Source organism: Uloborus diversus, chromosome 4 (genome assembly GCF_026930045.1).
Source record: "Uloborus diversus isolate 005 chromosome 4, Udiv.v.3.1, whole genome shotgun sequence".
NCBI lineage: Eukaryota > Metazoa > Arthropoda > Arachnida > Araneae > Uloboridae > Uloborus > Uloborus diversus.
The window spans coordinates 105,454,440-105,475,529 of NC_072734.1; the positions used below are offsets into that span (position 1 = coordinate 105,454,440).

At 31.4% G+C, this 21,090-nt stretch overlaps 1 protein-coding gene across 1 annotated transcript in view; it reads right to left on the reverse strand.

The window, feature by feature from the left end:
* Nucleotides 1-12,938: 12,938 nt before the first annotated feature.
* Nucleotides 12,939-21,090, reverse strand: part of LOC129221099 (BRO1 domain-containing protein BROX-like) — a 30,990-nt gene continuing 22,838 nt past the window's right edge. The window contains exons 7-11 of the mRNA XM_054855545.1: nucleotides 19,509-19,594; nucleotides 19,325-19,406; nucleotides 17,346-17,496; nucleotides 14,584-14,752; nucleotides 12,939-13,361 (exon numbers count right to left, since the gene is read on the reverse strand). Coding sequence (XP_054711520.1) covers nucleotides 13,257-13,361; nucleotides 14,584-14,752; nucleotides 17,346-17,496; nucleotides 19,325-19,406; nucleotides 19,509-19,594 — 593 coding nt within the window. The 3' untranslated portion in view covers nucleotides 12,939-13,256. The remainder of the gene's footprint in view (nucleotides 13,362-14,583; nucleotides 14,753-17,345; nucleotides 17,497-19,324; nucleotides 19,407-19,508; nucleotides 19,595-21,090) is intronic.

Consider the following 21,090-nt stretch of genomic DNA (forward strand, 5'->3'; position numbering starts at 1 on the left):
CATGATTTCCAATATATGAAAAAAAAATAGTGGCGCCATCTAGTGCACAGTTTAAATACTGATGTTTATACTGAAGCCTACGAGGATGCAAAGCAGTTTATTGGGGGGCATGATGGTTGTCAGAACATCTATTTGGGACTAAGGTTTGCAGTGAAATCTCGTTACCACGAAATACATTTTCAGTTTTGTTTTAATTGTCTTTGCATTACTTGAATTTCATTTCCCAGTTGCTCCGTTTGGGATTACAATATATTCAGTACGCATGCGCCAAGATTATTTTTTTTTTTTGAGTCAAAGTCAAAAATAATTTATCTGGCATCTGGCAATGTTAGTTTCTCCGTCGTCTAGTGTTTACTTTTGTTGTCTGCTTTTCAAGCTTCATGATCAGTGATGTCAATTATTTTAATCCGAATTATGACAATGGTTTTCAATTTTCATTGAATCTCGACTTTTTGAAGGAAACAGACAGCAAACAAAATAAGAGTTACATTTTAACGAAGAGAATAAAAGGTTTAGTTGCATATCGTATTATAAATGATACTATTCAATGAAACGATTGAAAATAATTGACAAAAATTTTCGCTTGCATTTAAATTCTTTTCAAAGTTTTTACATGATGTAGCAGCTAAAATCCTCTTGTTTAAGAAACGAGTACCGTGTTTGTTGATTACAATTTTTTGTGCAATATTAATGATTGAGTTGAATCAGTTTTCCGCTCACACACAACTTTGGGCGTGCATTCCAATTTTACACATTGCAAAACTTAAAATCTAAAAATCTTTCAACGAATGAAATGTCAACCTTCGAAAATATACAAACGTCTGAAAATCTTTTAAATCCATGTTCTTTTTCAACTGAAACAATAATCCCAGATCAAAGTTTTCCAGAAACTATTTATTCTGATGTCCTATTTACTGAAAATTCCACTTTTTCGGATATTTGCCCTCCAATTCGAATCAAATCTGAAAAGTCCGAAGTCTTAAACATACTGCCGTCAACAAATTCAGATCTGTTAGAAACATTCCCTTCAGAAGATTCCACTATATTAGATAATTTTTCAGAAAGCACTATTGAACAAGCATCATCTTTGAAAGAGAAGAAATTAAATTATAAATGCTTGGTGTGTAATAAAAGTTTTAGCCAGAAGGTTATTCTGTCTAGGCACTACTATACACACACTGGGGAGAAACCTTTTCAGTGTGATGTGTGCAAAAAAGAATTCAGCCGTAAAGGACACATGACAGAGCACTATCGAACTCATACAGGTGAAAAACCACATAAGTGTGACGTGTGTGGAAGAACGTTCACCCAGAAGAGGTACAGGAATTCACATTTACTCACTCATTCGAGTGAAAAGCCGTGGGCTTGTGATACATGTGATAAAAGATTTAACACTAAACAAGGCCTTGCTACGCATTATGTGATGCATACCGGAGAAAAACCATATCTTTGTGACGTGTGTAATAAATGCTTTGGTCGAAGGGGGGACTTGGCAAAGCATAAGGTTATTCATGACAATATCAGGTGTTACAAATGTGAATTTTGTGACAAAGCTTTTGTTCATAAAAGAAGTTTAACGAAGCATTGCACATTGCACACTAAAAAGTTTGACTTTTCGATGAATTTAGAGCAATAGTTGTTTTTTGAAAAGCACATACAGTGAAGCACCATTTATATGTTTTTATCAATTATATGTTTTTGAAATTGGTCCCTGCAAAGTCTAATACACATTAAGCTATATCTATTATACGTTTTTTTCGTTTGTTTTCATACAGTCCCTTCAAAAACGTATAAATGGTGTTCTCTATTAAGCTCATGTGATTCTTATTCCGGGCTGATGAGTGCTAAAAAGCACGAAACTGAAGTCCTTGGATGGAATAACTGAGCTGGTGGTATATTTTAAGTATAAACGGTGCTTCACTGTATTTGGTAACCTTATCTCTGAGCTTTCTTACTATCTAAACATAGCCTTCACTTTATCTACCAGTTTGTTGGCTCTCTCAGCTTCAATAAGATGACAGCTGCCTCTAGCTTGGTCAGTCACTATTCCTGACTGAGGCATTCTAATAAGAATGAAACTGCAGTCTCAGGATGTGATAACTGGGCTCTCTGGTATAGTGCATTTATCATTGTATTGGTGTTCGCTGTGATGAAATTTTACTGTATTTATTTCCAACAATCGCTGGCAATTTATGGATATATTTTTTAACTAAATCATATTGATTTGTTTAACAATCATTAGTGATTTAGTGTGAGAAGCTTTAAAAATAAGGGAGTGCCATATTTTAACCATTTAGTTTGTATCTACAGTCGAACCTGCCTATCTTGAATTTCATGGAGCAGAAAAAAAATTTGAAAGATGGAGGTTTCGAGATGCAGAGATTTTGATAACAGTAAGCTAAGTAAAAGAGTGAACAGATTCTGTTGCATTCATATTGCTGATAATTTTTCAATATTACATGTTGTGATTACACATTTTACTAGTTTCAATAGTTATACCGCTAGCAAGTTTATGCATACTTTTAAGGGTGAAAATTATCTTTTAACGATTGTCTTAAGAATGTTTTTTGTCTCAATCAAAATAATTGAAACATTAGAATAGAAGGGTCTAAACCCAGCGAACACAACAAAATAAGTGTTCTCAACGAATCGAAAGTCAAACTCTGAAAGCTTTTTCATAATCCAACATTGCCCCTTCCCCTCCGTTTCTGAGTGGAATTCTTGCAAAATTTGCCTGTTGTACTTAGTTTGACTTTGTCTATGTATCTCACAAGACTTAGAAGACTGTACAACTGCTGATATTAGAAAAATAGTATTTTGTCTTCAAGTTCTACTATTGATAAAGATCACTGGGGATCAAATATGAAAAAGACCAAAAAAATGAGAGATATAGAGGTTTTTGGGAAAAATTCCTTCCAGATAGGTATGGGGGAAAATACTGAACTAATGCTATAAACGCAGGGAAATTCAAAAATTTCAACATAGAGAGGTTTTTGAGATAGGCAGGTTCGAGATAAACAAGTTTGACTGTAATTAGCATTTGGATGCATTCAATGTTGAATTCATCTTAACATTAAACAAGATGAAATGGCAACCCTATGGCAAACTAATTCAGTTTGCGGAAAACTGAACAATGTAAAGCACTTACAGCCATATTCTAATTAGATAACTTCCCATTAGAGAAGAACTATTCCTCTTTCAATCCAAACATAAATTAACTCGCCCCAGGCCGTGTCTTGTCATCAAAGCCTTACAGTAGCATATCTTGATATATGCTATAATATTTATGAATGAATCATTGTATAATCTTGGTGTGGAAAGTTAATTTTGTACAAGATTGATATTGAAAATGTTGATTAATAATGTAAAGGATTTACATAAAAGGATACATGGAATCATATAATTAAAAATTGAGCGTATGTACCTATGTATGTATGTATGTCTGAGTTACTTTTCCCGAACGCCATTTTGAACCAGGTATAGATGGATTCGTGATTTTTCCCGTTTTCATGTTTAGCTATTTAACGTAATCCTCCGATAAAAATTTGCGAAGATATAAGTTAAAACTATCAATTTTGAAGCTTAGATTTTGACATAAAATCCCTATTTTTGGAAGGCTTTCCTCTATTCAAATTATTATTCAGTGCTTTAGCTCAGCTTTCCGTAACAATGTTTTTATTAAAATTTGTAACGTGATGAAAAACATTGAGAAAAAAGATCTGTTGCCATTTTTCTAGAATATGAACAAAAAAATTTCTGGGTTGCGGGATTTCCTGTAATGGGGGGATTTTAAATGTTTCCTCTTTGGCTATTTTTCTGTAATATGTTGCAAAATTGTACTGAGTTTTTTTTTTTTTTTGTTCAAGCCTGATTGTTGAACACGCGTCACTTGACACAACTTTTATTTTTGAGGTAGACCGTGCAAAGCCGGGAGACGCAACTATTATTTTATTAAGTTTATTTTTAGTTAAGATTTTTGAGTTGAAGAAGCTACTACTTATGATTACGTAATGTTGGATAAGAAAGTTATAAAAGATGTTCTAATGTTTCTCTTTTAGACATACATATTATAACCAAGCAATTTGTACATATTCTCATCTGTAAATATACATTCAAATTCATTTGTCTATTTTCAATATTTACGAGTCTCAACACTTATATTGCGACATATTTCACCCAAGGTAGGAAGTAATAAAAGACCAGAACAGGCCTATTATTTAAGCACTTTTAAAGAAGGGAAGGTCTTCAGATTTCATTTATATTACTTAAAAAAAAAAACATACACTTATATATATCAACACCTGTTACTTCTAGGCCCTTACGTATTACTCAGCCAACCCTGAACTTCGGCAGGAAGATTTCAAATACTCTTAGAAATGTTTCCAATTGTCGGCAAGTATTTTGACACTTAACATCAATGCATCAAAAAATAATCATTGCGCTTAATTCACCAACTAAAGTCTCAAATATCGAAATACATTCCCAAACTTTCGAAAAAAGACTGTTTGGTAAAGATTTTTTAAAACTTTCAATGGATTTCAAAAGCTGCAAGAAAACATACTTAAAATTTTCGATAAAATGTACAATAATCTGGTAACACAGGGTGGCGACAGGAACTGTGAAAAAAAGTTCCCTGACTTTTCCCTGATTAAGTTCACCAAATTTCCCTGATTTACGTTACCAATGATAATAGTTTCCTTTCTTAGCTCTACTTGAAATCCATTGTATGTTTGTATAAAATACAGTATTTTAAATATTTTAAGTTGTGTAAAGTTGTTGAACTAAAGAAATATTTTAAAAAGATGCTACTTTTTTAATAAAATGGTTTAAAAAACACATATCAAGTCAATTTTTTGGAAAAAAAAAACACCCTACAAAACAGTAGGTATATTAAATTTTTCTACATGGAAAGATTATAGAATTTTTTTTAAAAAGTACTTTACTTCCAGAAACCACTTAACATAAGAATTTTAAGAAACTATTAAAATCACTCTTAAAAACAAATGTGTATTTATGACAGAACTAAAAAGTAATTGAAATTATTTTGAACTAAATTTTCAAACAGTATAATAATTGTTGCAAGAATAACAAGTAATAGTGAAAGAATAGAAGTAATGCAGTTATTCTTATATAACTAATTGACATATTTATGCAAAAGAGATGAAACCATTTGACATCCATTCATAGGAAGCTTTTCTCTAATCAAAAACATAGGTTTTAATGAATGAATACAGCATTTTAACAATAAAAAAATAAAGATATTTACTTAAGTACACAAGTTAACTCTATTTCAAATGATTCCAGTATGTAACGAAAAAAAATCTTAGATTGCTTTTGTAACAAATGACGTGAAACGAAAAAAAACAGAAAAAAAAAAGCAATTAGTTAATTTCAGAATACATAATAGAAGAATACAACTTGGTTACAAAATAAAAGAATCGTTTAAATTTGAAGAAAAGAAAATCCTTATAATCTGCAACGACAACAAATAGTATAACGGCAAAAAAACAAAGTTTGTTTTGATTGAAAGTTCAATTTTAGCAATTAAATTAAAAGCACAAAGTAATAACTTTTAAGCTTTTATCAGTATTAATTCAAAAACCAAAGACTTCTTGAAATCGTGATTACAGTGAGCTAATTACCTCGAGACAATGGAATAAAGGCAAAGGAACTAAGGCATTAATGAAGGCTTCCTCTTTGCCTGTATAGTTGTTTATTTTACGTAGCATTGAAAGCATGAAAAGAAATTTCAAGCTAGATAAAATAAAAAACCTAACAGACACAGAAGCAATCTTAGGAAGTTCATCCTGTGGTTAATAAGTAAGATTCAATACTTTGACGTAGAGGAAAAAAGATGCACAAATATGTGGCAGTGTATAATTGCACCTCTTTAATTTAACTTTTTTTTTTTTGAACAGATAGTTAGCGGAAAATGCGTAGGGAATTAAGGTACTTAATTTTGTAAAGCAAAAAAAATTTTTTTTTTTCCTTCATAAAATCAATTTTTCCTGCTTTTTTGCTATTTTTTCAACATTCCCTGATATTTCCCTGATTAATAAAGTTCCCTGACTTTTCCCTGATCCGTCGCCACCCTGTAACAAGATAAAAAAGTCATTAAATTAAGCCTCCCCCCACTTACCGTTGAAGAAAGATTTATTTATCGCCGGGAACGGCCAAAAAAAGTGCAGAACATTTTCTTATGAATTAGAATCATATCTTATGAATTAGAATACGCAAACATTTTATGCAGTTTCATAAACTTGGCCATTCTCTGGCGAATGTATGGAAATGTTGTCCTTTTGCAATAAATAATGGATTTTGATTTATTACTTTACATTTTAACGCTGCTTTCAATTGCAAAAATAAAAAAGGAAATTAAATAAAATGATTTTTAGAACTTATTTGATGGGCAGTGTTACGATAATGTGGTCATGACGAGTGTTCAAAAATCTTGGCGCTACAGCCATTACAAAAGTTGCATTAAAATGTAGAAATTTTGCCTTAATTCTGGTTAAAAAAAAACATTAAATACTATAAGTTTATAAGGTATTGAAGTTAAAATTAATCCACAAAATTAGTAACACAACATGCACAAATAACATTAAAGCTACTACATGGATGAGAGTGTTCAGAGAGCAAAAAGGAGGAAATCCAAAAAAAATTCCTAAAAGGGATGACATCCAAAAAAAATTTCATGAAAAGGATGATATCCAAAACCGCATCAAAATAGAAATTGGAAGCTGCTTCGTACCATTTCTTGCAAGAGTGTTTATTCCTAAATAAATCTAAATTTTGAAAAAGAGGCAACAACTTCTAACCCCCGAGTCCTTGAACAACCATGCCAAGTTTCAATAAAATTCGAGACTGTGGGTGCTAAGCCACATTTTTTGATTGGCTTTTTCATTTTTTCTAAAATAAATTAAAGAAATAAAAATATTATTGAGATCATGAACAAAATAAGCAGATATAAGGTAGCATATAGTAAAAAACCACCCAATATTAAAAATAATTGAAATACTTGCAGGATGAAATCAGGGACCAAAAATTAAAAAAAATTTTTTTTCGTTTTTTTGAGAAAAATAAGGCCTGAAAGAGGCAAAAAAAGGAGGAAAAAGAGGAAAAGTTTTAAAAGCTAACAGAAAAAGCCGGAATTCCGGCAAAAGCAGGAAAAATCTCATCCCTGCTACTATTAATATGTAAATTAATCTGCCAAATCCATTTTTTTAATCTCCAGTCTCGCCAGGCAACTACGTTAACTCATTGGCGAATTATTTTAAACTTTTTGAAACGTTTAATTTTCATTTTTCATTTTTATGTGTGTGTTTTAAGGGCTAATGTTGCTAATTGGGATATTGTGGAATTAATGTCCATATTGTAATGGCAAAAGTGGAGAATATTGTTCTTTTTTATGCTGTCTGGCCTTTTACTGATGAAGATTTTTGGAATTAATCATGACGGAGATTTTCAGAGGGAGGTCGATGTTATTCGAAAACGCTGATATCACCATTCTAATAGAAGCTTAAGGTAATGTTTCTCTTTTCCAAATGTGAAGCTTTTTGTACTATTGTCTTCTCATTGAAATAGGAATTTAAAAAAAAAAAAAAAAAAAATTAAAAAAAAAAACTTGTGCTTACTCTGATTATCCCCCCCCCCCCCCCCGCATGTATTTTCAAATTTTGGTAGTTATAAAACTATTTTAATTAGTTGTAAAATATTCTCTCTTTGGAAAGATGAAAGATACACAGATGGAGAAATTAAAATATTTATTCAATATCAATGCAAATTAATGATCACAACACTTTCATATACATAAAATAAAGAGATAAAACAATATATTATTCTTTGTTACATTTTAAATTATAAAAAACAAATTTTTATATCTTACATAATTTACACTATCTACAAACTAATCACACAATTTAAATGACTAAAACTATTCTCCATGAAATGACTGGCATGGTGATGATGGACACAATTTTCCTTTAGCATATCCATACCCCCCTCCAATTCTTTCTGTTACTTCCTACGACATGGCAACTAAAGGCATTATAATCTAGGCTTTGCTTTGCAGCTACGTTATTCATTTTCAAATCTTTTTCAGGCAAGATATTTATTTTTTACAGATAAAGAAAACAAAATACTGCAAGAAAAATATATTTATAAACTTTAGGAGCACAGACGTACAATTTTTTAAAGGCGTAAAGGTAAAAATATCGAGAAATACAAATTTTTATTAATGCAGAGTTTAATAAGGAGAGGTAAACCAAAACGATGAGCGTTCTTCAGTGAAGTGAATGCAATTTTAAAGAAAAGTTTCAGGTAAAGGTTTATCAACTAGCATGATTTCAAGAGATCAGTACGCAAAATAGGCACCCCCAATAGGAAAGGATTTTCCAGGGGATTTTAAAAAAGCATATTTGCACGAAAACATATTTTTTTTAAGTGTAAAAAATTACTTTGCTTAAATGGATGCAGATACCCAGAGCAGTAAAATTCACATGTGAAGTCATGAATTTTCCTCATGCATGTGTAGATTTTCCTCACATTATGGAGCTTTGGGCAGTTCAATATATGTTACAGAAAATGTTATACCAATGTTTTTATAACAAAAAAATTAAAAATGATTAAACTGGTAGGAATTAAATTTAGAAAAGAAAGCTCTCATCTGTTTTGTAAGATGCATCACATTTTAACTCCTGGGAAGATAGCTCAAATTGTTTCACATTTATTGTAAAATTTAAGAATATTCTCATTTCAGGTAAATGGAATGTACAAAGATGCTACGCATAAATAAAAACAAAAAAACTATGATTAGAAGGGGGGGGGGAGAATCACGTTTAATTAATTCTGCCTGATCACGCAATAAAGGAAATTGGAATATTGTTTTTAACACACAAATAATAATAATAATAATTAAAAAAAAAAAAAAAAAAAAAAAAAAAAACAGAAAGCTCACAGAAATAAAAGCAAACTAATGTTTAAAAACAAAGTAACAAAATATTAAAACGTAAAAAACATTATAACAACAATTTAAAAACTTTTAAAAACAGTATTCCTTCTCTTATACATTTTGTTTATGTGTCCCTTCACTCAATTTCGCACACGTCCCCACAAAAGTGCACAGAAATGCTAATGTAATTTAACTTGTTTTATGTGTCACAAACTTAAGAGTTCCATTCAGCTATGAATTGGAAAAAAATTTACACTACACTTTTCCACCTCTATTTTTTTTTAAACATCTCCCTTTTCCAAATTAATTTGTGGAGAACAAAGGAATAAACTAACAGTCTCTACCTACAAGAGAATAAACATAAAAATGCATATAAAACTCCAAAGTATCACTTGATACCTGTTGTAGTATTCCTTTCCATATTGGTCTATAATTTATCAATGCCCAATGTGGTAAACTATATTTTTAGCAGCCTTTAATAATTTTATTTCAGTTACAGTAAAATCTGTAAAGTTGACCACCTGTATAAGTTGTCCACATTTTTCCGGTACAGAATGAGTATTATATCATATAAATCAACCTCTGTAAGTTTACCACCTGTTTAAGTTAACCGCTCAAGTGTCACTGCAAGTGGTCAACTTACACAGGTTTCACTGTACATGAATTGGGTTGCAAATTTATGGTTTTCAAAAATGATAAAGGGTGAAAGTGAGGATAAAAGCCCAGAGTAACAACAACATTAATAGAAGATCTGAGAAAATCTCAGAAACACATAACAAAAGAATTTTGTAACTTTTCAAAAATCTCTTATTCTTACTAAAACTTCTCTTCTATTTGTTTATCTTCAAAATTAGTTTAATCTTAAAAACATACATAAATTTCTTTTATATGTTTATCAAACTATTTTTGGATGGTGGCTTTTGCTAACGATAAGTGAAATTACTTCAAACATTAAATGAATGAAAATATTACAATTTTAATCAAAAGCAGTGGTCTTCAAACTGTAGTTGGTGGAACCCAGGGTGCCTTCATGCATTTTTAGGGTTCTGTGTTGCAAAATATATATTAATTACATGCAATCAACTCTCAATACTCAAAGTGGCAAAAGACCAGCTTAAACCTTTGAATTATTGGTAGTTCGAGTAATGGGAAGTTCCCACTGCTTTCTCAAGAGTATGGGACCGGATGAAAACTTTGAGATAAAGGAATGTTTGACTTATAAGGCTTCAAGTTATTGAGAGTTGGCTGTTGGGTACATATATATGGATCTACAGAGACCGATAAAAATCGTAAAATTTTGAAAACCGAAGACAAAATTTTAGGCGCCAGCAAAATTGTTTTGTCAGATTTCATAGAAAAATTCAGTGTAATATAGATTCATGTTCTTATTTTTTTTTTCAGTCGTATAGGATGTGTTGGATCCTGTGTATATTACTACACACCAGTAGCGCAGCAAAAGGGGGGGGGGAAACATATCACAGGATTGTTTTTATCAAGAAGTACTATCCAGAAGGTGTTTCTGGTCAAAAAAAGAAAAAAGGCCTCCAGAAGGTATTTTTGATCACCCCCCCCCCCCCTCCCTTCAGAAAGCATTTGTGATTTAAAAAAAAACCCTCAAAAGGTATTTTTGCTCAAAAAAAAAAAAAAAAACCCTCCAGAAGGTTTTTTCTGGCTGTGCTAATGCTTCACATACAATAACACTTTCATACTAGTTGACTAGTAAAAAACAACAAGCACACGCCATACAAACAATGCATAGGTAGACGATAAACTGAGGCATGAATGCATGCTGCAGATGAATTAAAAACTTTACGCTTCAAAAACTATAAATAATTATTTTCTTAAACTGTCTTTACATAATGTACATATAACATAGAGCTTTTCTATTTTTAGGTTTCTAATGGTGTAGTTGGAGTTCCCCCCAAAATTATACAATTCTAAAGGTTCCATCAAGTGATAAAACTTGAAGATCACTGCTATTCTATAGCTCTTAATATCTGACCTTAAAACTTTTAAAAAACCTTTTTAACTTGACAAAATAAAAGTATTGATAAAAGTTTACATTTTAAATAAGAACAGAATTTCGTACATTTAGAAATATAACAAATATGCTGCAAACAACGTTAGCAACTTTAAATAATGAAGCTCATCATGCGTACTAAAGATAATACAGGGGTGATTGTGACTCCATGAAAAAATACCTGAACTTTTTTTCCCCCATGAAGAAAAAGTGTTTTGATGAGCATATATATACACATTACGTGTATGTACACATCATATTATGTATATAAATACTTTAGATACATAATTATTTGATGAGGCTAAAACTCGAAGTTTTAATTGGACTTAATACGTCTATGTGCATGGTGGGAATTAAATTCTTTTCTCATTTCTTAAAATTTTTCAAAGAATGTTTTATTTTCCTCCTTTGTATCTGAATTCTTAACCATTAATTACATTCATTTACTAATACACTAAAGCCTAATACACCAGCATTTTTTAATGATTCCCGGTTTCTTTTATGAGTATTTGTAGAAGAATGTTGCATTGCAATAATGCCTTCACACCATCATTAGCATATGTAAAGGGCTTGTTGCAAGAAACACAAAACCAAAATCCAGCCCTATGAATTTTTTTACACTATATTTCCATCTTTTCATTGTAGGAATCCACTCTGTTTAACCATTCCCAATTAAACTTGTTCTTCTTTCCTGCATCGATGGAGCCAATATCTTCAGATTTATCCAGATACCTCATTTTTTAAATGAGAACATGCGAAGTTCAAATGAATAAATTTATCAAACAAAAAAAAAGTGACGAAATGAAAAGTAAGAGTTAACTAGTAAAATTTAATTAAACAAACTAATTTATATTTACGAGAAGCATATTAGTAACGATTAAGTATATTTAGAATTAGTTCAATATCAACAGAACGCACGCAGATAAAGATCATAAACCAGAATATAAAATAAAGAAAATATTTGCATGCTATCAATTCCTCCAACTGCCTTAAAGAACAAAGACAGGAGTTGAAGCTCTTATCACTTTTCTCTTCCTACCTTCCCCCAGTTTACAAAACATGACCGTAGCTTACGCTTTATATTTATATCAAATGTCTTCAATTTGGATTTTTTCGTTGCATTAAACATTGCCCTAAATTTTACTAAAGTGAATTTTTCTGAAAATATAGAAGTTCCAGTATTTTCGAAGATGAAGATACCGGAATTCAAGATGAAAATACCGAAAAACCGGTAAAATACCGGAACACAATCACCCCTGATAATATCACGACTGAGACAGTAAGAAGTAAAGGGATATAAGAGCCAAAATGAAAAATTAGGAACTGACTATTACACATGGTAGGAGCAGGGGTGTTCCCATAAAGTTTACTCCATATACACTATATACTCTCAAACATTTTTTAGACATATTATGTATATGATCACATACACATATTGTGCATAGTGGATGACTCGTAGTATACCCTCAGAAAATTTGATGGGAACATTACTGGGGGAGTAGAGGGTAGGAGAACCTCCCCTCTACTTTGGGGCAAGGGATGGTACTAGTAGCCTTAGATGCTGCTGTACAGCATGATTTAGAGAAACTTATCAATGAAAGCCTTCATTGTTTAATTCAAAATTTTAAAATGTCTTCTTACTTTCCTTTGCTTCTTACTGCCTTCTTAACATCAGTGCATAATTAAGCACTTTTTCTTTCAATACAGAGTATTAGTATAATAAACAAATGAAACCAGTTATACCCAGTATAAAACCAGATCGCTATTGATTATGAATCGTACATGATTTAATGACGATGGGGAATACCAAATTATTAGAAGAAATGTTAAATATATTCATACATTAAAACTTAATTTGAAGGCTACAATAAAGAAATGTATATATTATGATTATGGTTATCAAAGATATAACTGGCATAGAAAAAAATGTATATGCATAGTATTGCTTCGTTTGAGTAAGTCCGAGGCATTTTAATGTAAATGTATTAAAAGATTTAGGTAAAAATGATAATAATAAAAAATACATAAGGAAAAATTCGAAAGTCCTCCAAGTATTTTAACAAAAGAAAAAAAAAACCAAAGATACTTTTTGTGTTTAGAATAACGATTTACTTTAGCAAACAACTAATTGGCATGATTTCCTCCCATGAAACATGAAATGAATCTTTTTCCTTGTGCGCAGTGAAATAATAAGTGTTGAATTTGCATAGAACTTTTAAAGTAAAAAACAACGTTGCTGATAAAGTTGAAAATATTTATCTTATTTACATAGTTTTCTCTTATACTTTATTGCACCACACAACCACTGTTGTTCTTAGGATCCTTCCCAGTTTGATGGACATTAACTTCTTTCACAGGAGGGATTTCACCTTCAGCTTTCTGAGCAGATTTCTATATAAAAATGAAATCATGTTGAGTATTTGAATGGTTTAAAGCATTTTATGAGAAAAAATGGTGCAATATGACAGTTGAATAAAAATATTAAGAGTAATTAAGTTAAAGTAAGAATGTTTCAAAAGCTCCAACCATTATAGAAAGAAAAAAAATATGACCAAGAAACAATGAATACAACATTTAATCAAATAATAGTGTGAAACACAGTCATCGCAACATCACTTTCAATAACACATTAATTATACCATCAATAAACTGGTAACCTCAGCAGGTCCCCATTGAAAATGTGAAACCATTTTACCATATTTTCAAGAGACCTGTTTTAATGTCCCTTTTTCTGAGATTTCCATATTGATATTATTAACTCTAAGGCACAACGCTAAGAGCTTAAGCTGAAAGAGAGGCATATGTGCTCTAGAATTACCTTATTCCAGTTATAATTGCAATGAATGGACTAAACTTTTAATCCATAATGTCCCCATTATCTGTTTCCTAAATCTTATAACAAATTTAAACCTGAAAAAATAGTACAAGAAACTGGTGCAGTGGAAATCATTAGATAAACTAGTAGTGATGAGTTAAAGTACAATGAGATCAGTCACCAAGCAAAATCAACGATTCAGCAAAAACCATAACAGCTTTTTTACCTACTACTACAGCAAATTTGAACACTTTACAATTAATATCATAACTTACAAAGCTAGAGAAAGTGATTAACAATTATTTATATTTAAAAAATGTCATTGAAAATTTAGAAAAATACATTTTTGAATATATTAAAATATTAAAAAATAGATAAATAATTACTACTTTCTTTTCACTACTAACATAAAACAAGTTGCATAAACTTTATGTGAAGGATTTTTAATATAAAAAGGTCTTACATTAAACAGGTTGTATAAATTGTTTTACGTATTTAGGTATATGTAAGAATTTATTTATAAATAAAGAAATATTCATGTTTTGAAAGTTTTTTTTTGTAAGTCAGTTCCCTATTTCATGGATTAGCCTTTAGGTACAAATAGTGCTGTTTATAGTTGGAAAAAAATGTTTGGAGAACTTGCCTGAGGTTTGGGGGGGGGGGGTCAAAAAAAGAAAAGCTGGTTTGATACCAAGTTACATACCATTTGCATTAATTTGGTTTTTCAATGAAAAACCAAATATGTTGAGAAAAGGATGAGAATCATATAAAAAAAAAAAAAAAAAAAAAAATTCTTACTGAAAAAGCTGGGTCTTTAGGGTTGAGTTTTGCGGAATCAAAGGCAGCATAAGCAACCGGAGTCCAAAGAGAATTAATAGGAGGCAATGTAAAGTCTTCTGGGCTCACAAGCCCATATGTTGCTTTAATTTCCAAAGGCAGAGGATCCGCAGGAACCTTTTGATGAAATCTAAACAAAAAGAAAGAAAACAATAAAGCTACAACTTTTCACAGAACTGAACATTTTTTCAATGAAAAAGTTTTCTATGCATTAGTAGCAAAATGGGCCAATTACTTGAAACTGCATGAATGAAAAAAGAAACTCCTAATTTAGAACAATTACAATAGTAATTGACCCCAAAATAAATAAGTAAGCAACATTAAGATAAATAAAATTCATAAAATACAGCTTAAGTAATTTTGCAAGTCATTAAAAATTAGGGAGAAACTGAACAGATTAAAAATTATCTCAAACTTGAATTGAAACAAGAGTTCAATTTACTCTCAAAATACTGTGACAAAATACTGCAATCAATCACAAATCTACCAAACCCATAAAATGGTGAAAATCACTTAATTTGCAATTTTAAAAAATTATTTGAAGTCACATGACTTGGCTAACAAAATATTGCCAGTAATTTAAAATTTTTTTATAAGTTTGAAAAGTTTATTAATCTGTGCTCCATCCAATCCATCATTCTTTGAACTATTTTCTTAAATACAGCCGAACTCGTTTATAACTAGTGCCAAGGGACCATGATGCTTAGTTAATCTGGTTATGCCATACAATTTTCAAGGGCAGATCCAGCTTCTGGTTTTTGAGGAGGGTAATTTTTGGAAGTCCAACTTTAGGGCTCAAATACAAGGTCTGGGCAAATTTTTTGTGTTATCACTCCCCAAAATACCGTTTTAGTCTATATTTAGTTGCTTAAAGCAGGGCCGGATCAAGGAGTCGGAGACCCTTAGGCATTGGAAATGATGGGGCCCCCTAGAGCCATCGCAAGGTCAGAGAACAGGGGCGGTGGTCTGTAGCGTCTAAACTTTTCACACTCAACGTGCAATTTATAAACATTTTTTTTAACTTAAACTTGCTTGTTTAAATTTTACAAAATAAAAACAAGGTAAAAAATAAAACTTTCATACCATGCCAGATGCGAATTAGCAGATTCTAGCACCAGAAAGAAATTCATTACATTATAAAGCAGTGCTAAAAGCGCAAGTTAGTGAAAAACATTGAAAACAAGTTTTGAGATCGCAGCTGTTTTATTTATTTAAAGACAATTATTTTTATGCTAGTGCTTAAAATGATTATCAAAGCTCAAAAACAATTTCAAATTAGAGGTTTATTTTCTTTTTAATATATTTTTTATAAAAATACCGAGCTGCTCCGCAAAATTTCAAAATACTCCTCAAAACCATCCCAGATGCTTCTCAAATAGTTTCTCCATGGTTGGCAACCCTGCTCCTTGTAATTAGTAGCGGGCGAGGGGGGAGGGATCAAAATAGAATGACTTGTTTCTGAAAATTATATAAATTTGATATTTACATAAAAATTTATAAATTTTCTTTTGGGGTCTGTGACACTATGAGTTACCGACCCGTGTGACACTTGTGCGAGGAACTTCACTGCTTGTAACACCAAAATACATGTCGTCAGTCATTTTTTTGTTGCTATTTTTCACTATTTTTTTTCTGGCAAATGACTATAGGATAAACTAACGAGTTCATCTAGATATTTTTCGTCAATAACTAAACATATGTACATTTTTTACATGTTTTGGGAGACATGAAGGTCAAACTCTTCGCACCTTCATTGTTAAGCCAGATTGGATTGACACACTGCTAATAAAACATTAGTGTGAAAAAATAGGGATAAAAATGGCACCAACACTGGACTGGTGTCTATACATTGGAGCAGTGTCGATGCATCGGTTTAGAGAAAAATTCTAAACCTGTTTAATGATGTTGGTTGCATACCGGGTTTTGGTGATGCATCGCCCAGCCCTACAACGACGGGCCACATACAGCCCAGGCCCCATCAGTTGGGCACCATTGTTAAACACAGAGCCGCCAACCTTTAAAAATCCAAAATTGTAGCTGCATTTTGCGGCGGGGGGTGGGGGTGGGGGGCATTCAGTGGCGGGGTACCAGGTGGTTTTCAGTGATATATGCATTTAGTGGTGGCATTTGAGGTTAAAAAAAGGGGGGGGGGGGCAAAAAAAAGACAACTAAAAGCTTCAGCAAAAAACGAAAAAAAAAAAGTATAAAATTTTGTTTGGGCTGGTTTTAGAAATAATGAAGCAGAATCAAACAGTGATGAATTGTCAACAGTATAATGAACAAAATAATGTAATTAATGAATTTGAATTGAATTTCAGATATGATACAGAAAATATTAATACTGAACATTTTAAGATGATAAAGTCTTGATTATTGTCCGTACCATTCACCTGTTTGGTGTGTCTTTTTGAAGTAACTTGCTTGCGGCAATTATCACGACCACCATGTTCAACTGAAAAATCGTTATTTTAAATAGTACATGTTATGTAACCCGTCTTTAAAGATGAAATAAGGAATGGCCAAGTGCTTTTATATTTTTCACGATATTTTTGGCAGTTTTTTGCCAAAGAACTCATATAAACTGCACGAAAAATAAACCGGTAAGTTCAGAAAATCAAACTTCTATATGTATGCTTGTATTATCAAGCTTCATAACCTCTAGTCCAGCAGTTTTCCTTTTATAGCAATAAAATAATTTGAAATAAAATCAATAAGTTACTCACATAAAACCATTTTCTCTTTCACATTTTTCTAATGTCCGCTTAATGACTGGCCCCAAACTTCTAAAGAAAAGATGATTTTCAGGTTTTGCAGCGACACCAGCACCTTTTAAGCTTATGTAATCCTTACACTGTTTGATTGCAGAGATGTAGCCTATATTAAAAATATAGCTTTTTAAAAATATTCTTTTAAATAAATTAGGTCATAAAACTTATCATACATTTAAAATTCAATGACAAAAGAACAAGAGTAATTGATTAAAATTTCTGAGACATATATACATATATAACATGTATGCATTCAGTGGCGGCATTTAAAGTAAAAAAGGAGGGGAGCAGGCAAAAAGAAAAAAGACAACTAAAAGCTTTGGAATTTTTAGCAACAACAAAAAACAAAAAAAAAAAAATATATATAAACTTTTGTTTGGGTTGGTTTTGGGAATATTGAAGTAGATAAGTGGAAAAATTGATGTACGTCTAACTTAACTCACTTTTTTCTTAAGATTTTGATAGACAATAACTTTCCCTGAAGAAGCACTTGGATATGAAATTGACTTACATTATTTATCCTGAAGTATTTTGAGGTGTCATAAACACAAGGTAATAATTTTATTTAAAAAGTACAGCTTGTTTAAGTAAAACAATTGTTTTACTAATGTCTAAACAATGAATACATAAATTAAATTCCTAAATTGGAAAATCAAATAAATTAATCATAAAATGTGGGGGGATGGTTGTCCACCCTCCCCCTCCAAATTGCTGCCACTGTATACATTGCATTATACATATAAATTTAAGAAATTGGGCTTACTTGAATAGGGACAATATATTCACTCTTAATACAGATTACATGAATTGAAAAGAAAAAAAAGTGGAAAAAATGTAATGGGGATCCATGATTTTGAGAATGAACTCACTTTTTTGTAAAGCATGAGCCCCTGGGACCCAGTTTCATTAGTCATCAGTGGGACCTCTGTAATCACTAATGATAATCAATTAGGTAGCAATTAAATTTGATATACATAATTTTATTGGACATCTTGAGCTATCTGAGTGGAATATGGCTGAGCATTACTGTTCAACAAAAGGATGGATCAGGGGTGATTTTGAGTTCATCAAAAAATACCTGAAAGTTTCAAAGCGAGAACGGAGGGGGGGGGGGAGAGAGAGAGAATCTTTGGCCCCTACTACTTAAGTGCACCTTTGCCATAGTTTTAAATAGTTCTGAGTCAAAATATTGTGTGTACATTAAATTAAATTTTTAATAGATTACAAAGTTACTTTTGAGCTGGTGTTATACAAATTATCTTGACATTTGTCCATCTTAAGGGATAGGTGTCCATCTTAAGGCTCTTGCAGGTATATTTGATGAGTATTATATAATAAAAATAATTGCGAATATAGGGAGATAAAAGCATAACGAAAAAAGAACACAATTCCGGTATTTTCAGACATGAAAATACTGGAAATATGTCCGAAAATACCGGAAATTCGGTAAAATACCGGATCACAATCACCCCTGGGATGGATATAAAATAATCATCTGAATGCACCGATTAGATGGTCTGAAATTGGTCCCCAATGTGTGGCCTAAAAATGAAGCCATGTGTGGCCTGCAAAAACCGACTTCCACGGCTTGTTGCTATGTTAAATATTATGAACTGAAAAACTTATTTAAAAACCTTTCAAGAGAAAAAAAAAAACCTTACAAAAAGAAAATAATTTATCGAAACAAAAATTATTTTGAATTTACAACTTGAAACTATTATGAGAAAAAAATAGGAGGACAGATTATCATAATATGTACTTGAATTTATTTGTATAAACATTAAAATCTCTGCATTAAAAAATAAATTAATCTAATGTATTTTAATCATCATGAATAATATAAATAATTAACTAATGCCAACACATTTTATACCGAGTTTCAATCTCAAAAAGCTGGGTTATTGTTTTAGAATGAAGTTATTAATTTTAATTACATTTCTCACTTTCCTGTAACGATCTAACGGCATCACCACACTTTTCTTGTGACAAAAGATTCTCTCCTGCATAGCAATATGCCTAAAAAAAGAAAAATAAAAGAAAGGAATTGAATTAGAGCTTTATATTGAAACACTTCAATATAACAAAATATAAAAGATATGAAACGTATCAAAAACTTACGTATGCAAGATAAAAAGTACTTTTTAGCTCAAAATACTTCTGCCATTTTGCAATTTTTGATGAGCTAAGTTTGCTCAGATAGTTTGCTGTAAATATTAATGAAAAAAGAAATCAGTAATGCAAAACAAAGGCATCTTGTCATAGTTTAACTAAAACAACATGAACACATAATTCTCACATCAATGTTTCAGAATACATTTCAAAAAATGGCAACATATGGAACTGTAATGCCATTGCTTATGGACAATATGTTGCAGAAAGCATATGAAACTGCTCTAATTGTTTGATGACACTTTTAACTATTTATTTATTTATTAAGGTTTAAGTTGATGCTTGATATTACGAACCTCTAATTTACCAACACTGAAGATTGCAGAAACTTTTCCAGGGGTCGATCTCGGTTTTTATTTTATTGCATTTTGTTATAAAAAAGGAACCTTTTTTCAGGTATTTTTCTTTCATTAACTTTTTGGGAGAAAAGTGCTGTCATATCATATAGAACATGTTTAGCTATCACAAATCTAATCTGAAACACCTCTGACCTAAAGGACTTAACCGGGAATGACTTGGAAGTTTGAGGTATTTGCTTTAAACTTATGTTTGCTTTCAGATGAATATATTTAGCTTAAAAGAAAAGTGATGAAAAACTATTTTTACAAATGAAATATTGCGAAAGGTCTAATTATAAGATTTTAAATTTTGAGTCATTCCATGTGAAATCAACCAGCAAAAACGTGAATTGACACCCGTAAAGCTGAAAACCACTTTTTAAAACTGCAACTATGTTTCAAACTTTTATTAATAATTAAAAAAAGTATCATCAGAATATCGCTCTAACGCAAAAAAAAAATTACTCCACCAAAAAGCATAAAGTTTTACAGAAGAGACAAAAAAAAAAAAGAAAAACTTTTAGTTCGGTGCAAAATGAGAAAAAAGTTCGGTTTTAGAGCATTAGTAAATCATTTTGCAAACCATAGGGACCTTTATGATGTGTTTCCTGTTGTAAGCAACATCTTAAACTGTTATATATTTTTAAATGAACCGCATAATATGTGTTTTGAGTTGTGCTACTTTTTTTTTCCACCACATGATCGCTGAGCAGCCATCGCAAGGCAGGAGAGACATGCAGGCTTCAAAGTGCAGTGTAAATGATGATACACTGCTACAGCTGAATTTCTCCCTATAGCGGTGGGGAAAAGAAATACATTGGGGTAGCTCGGAACAGGGGGAGGGGAATGTGGTTCGATTGGGAATGCAAGTAGAGCGACTGAGCAAGAGTGACGAACGGGGGTGGCAATCGATGACACATTTTTTAATTGCCACTTTTGCAACTTTAATCACCATGTGGTGAGTGGTGACCGCTAATTTTCAGCTTTAGACACCCGAGGTTCTCAGATCTTGGTGAAACTTTGTGACGCTGTTCTATACCTGGATATAAGAATAACTGGAAATTTTTATCTTAATATGACAATTATTTTTTGAATGGCAGCACTTAAAATTTTTCCCAAAAACTTGTCTTTTAGCAAAAATCACATATCCAGCAACTGTACAAACATATGGGCAAGTCCATGAAACTAGGGAC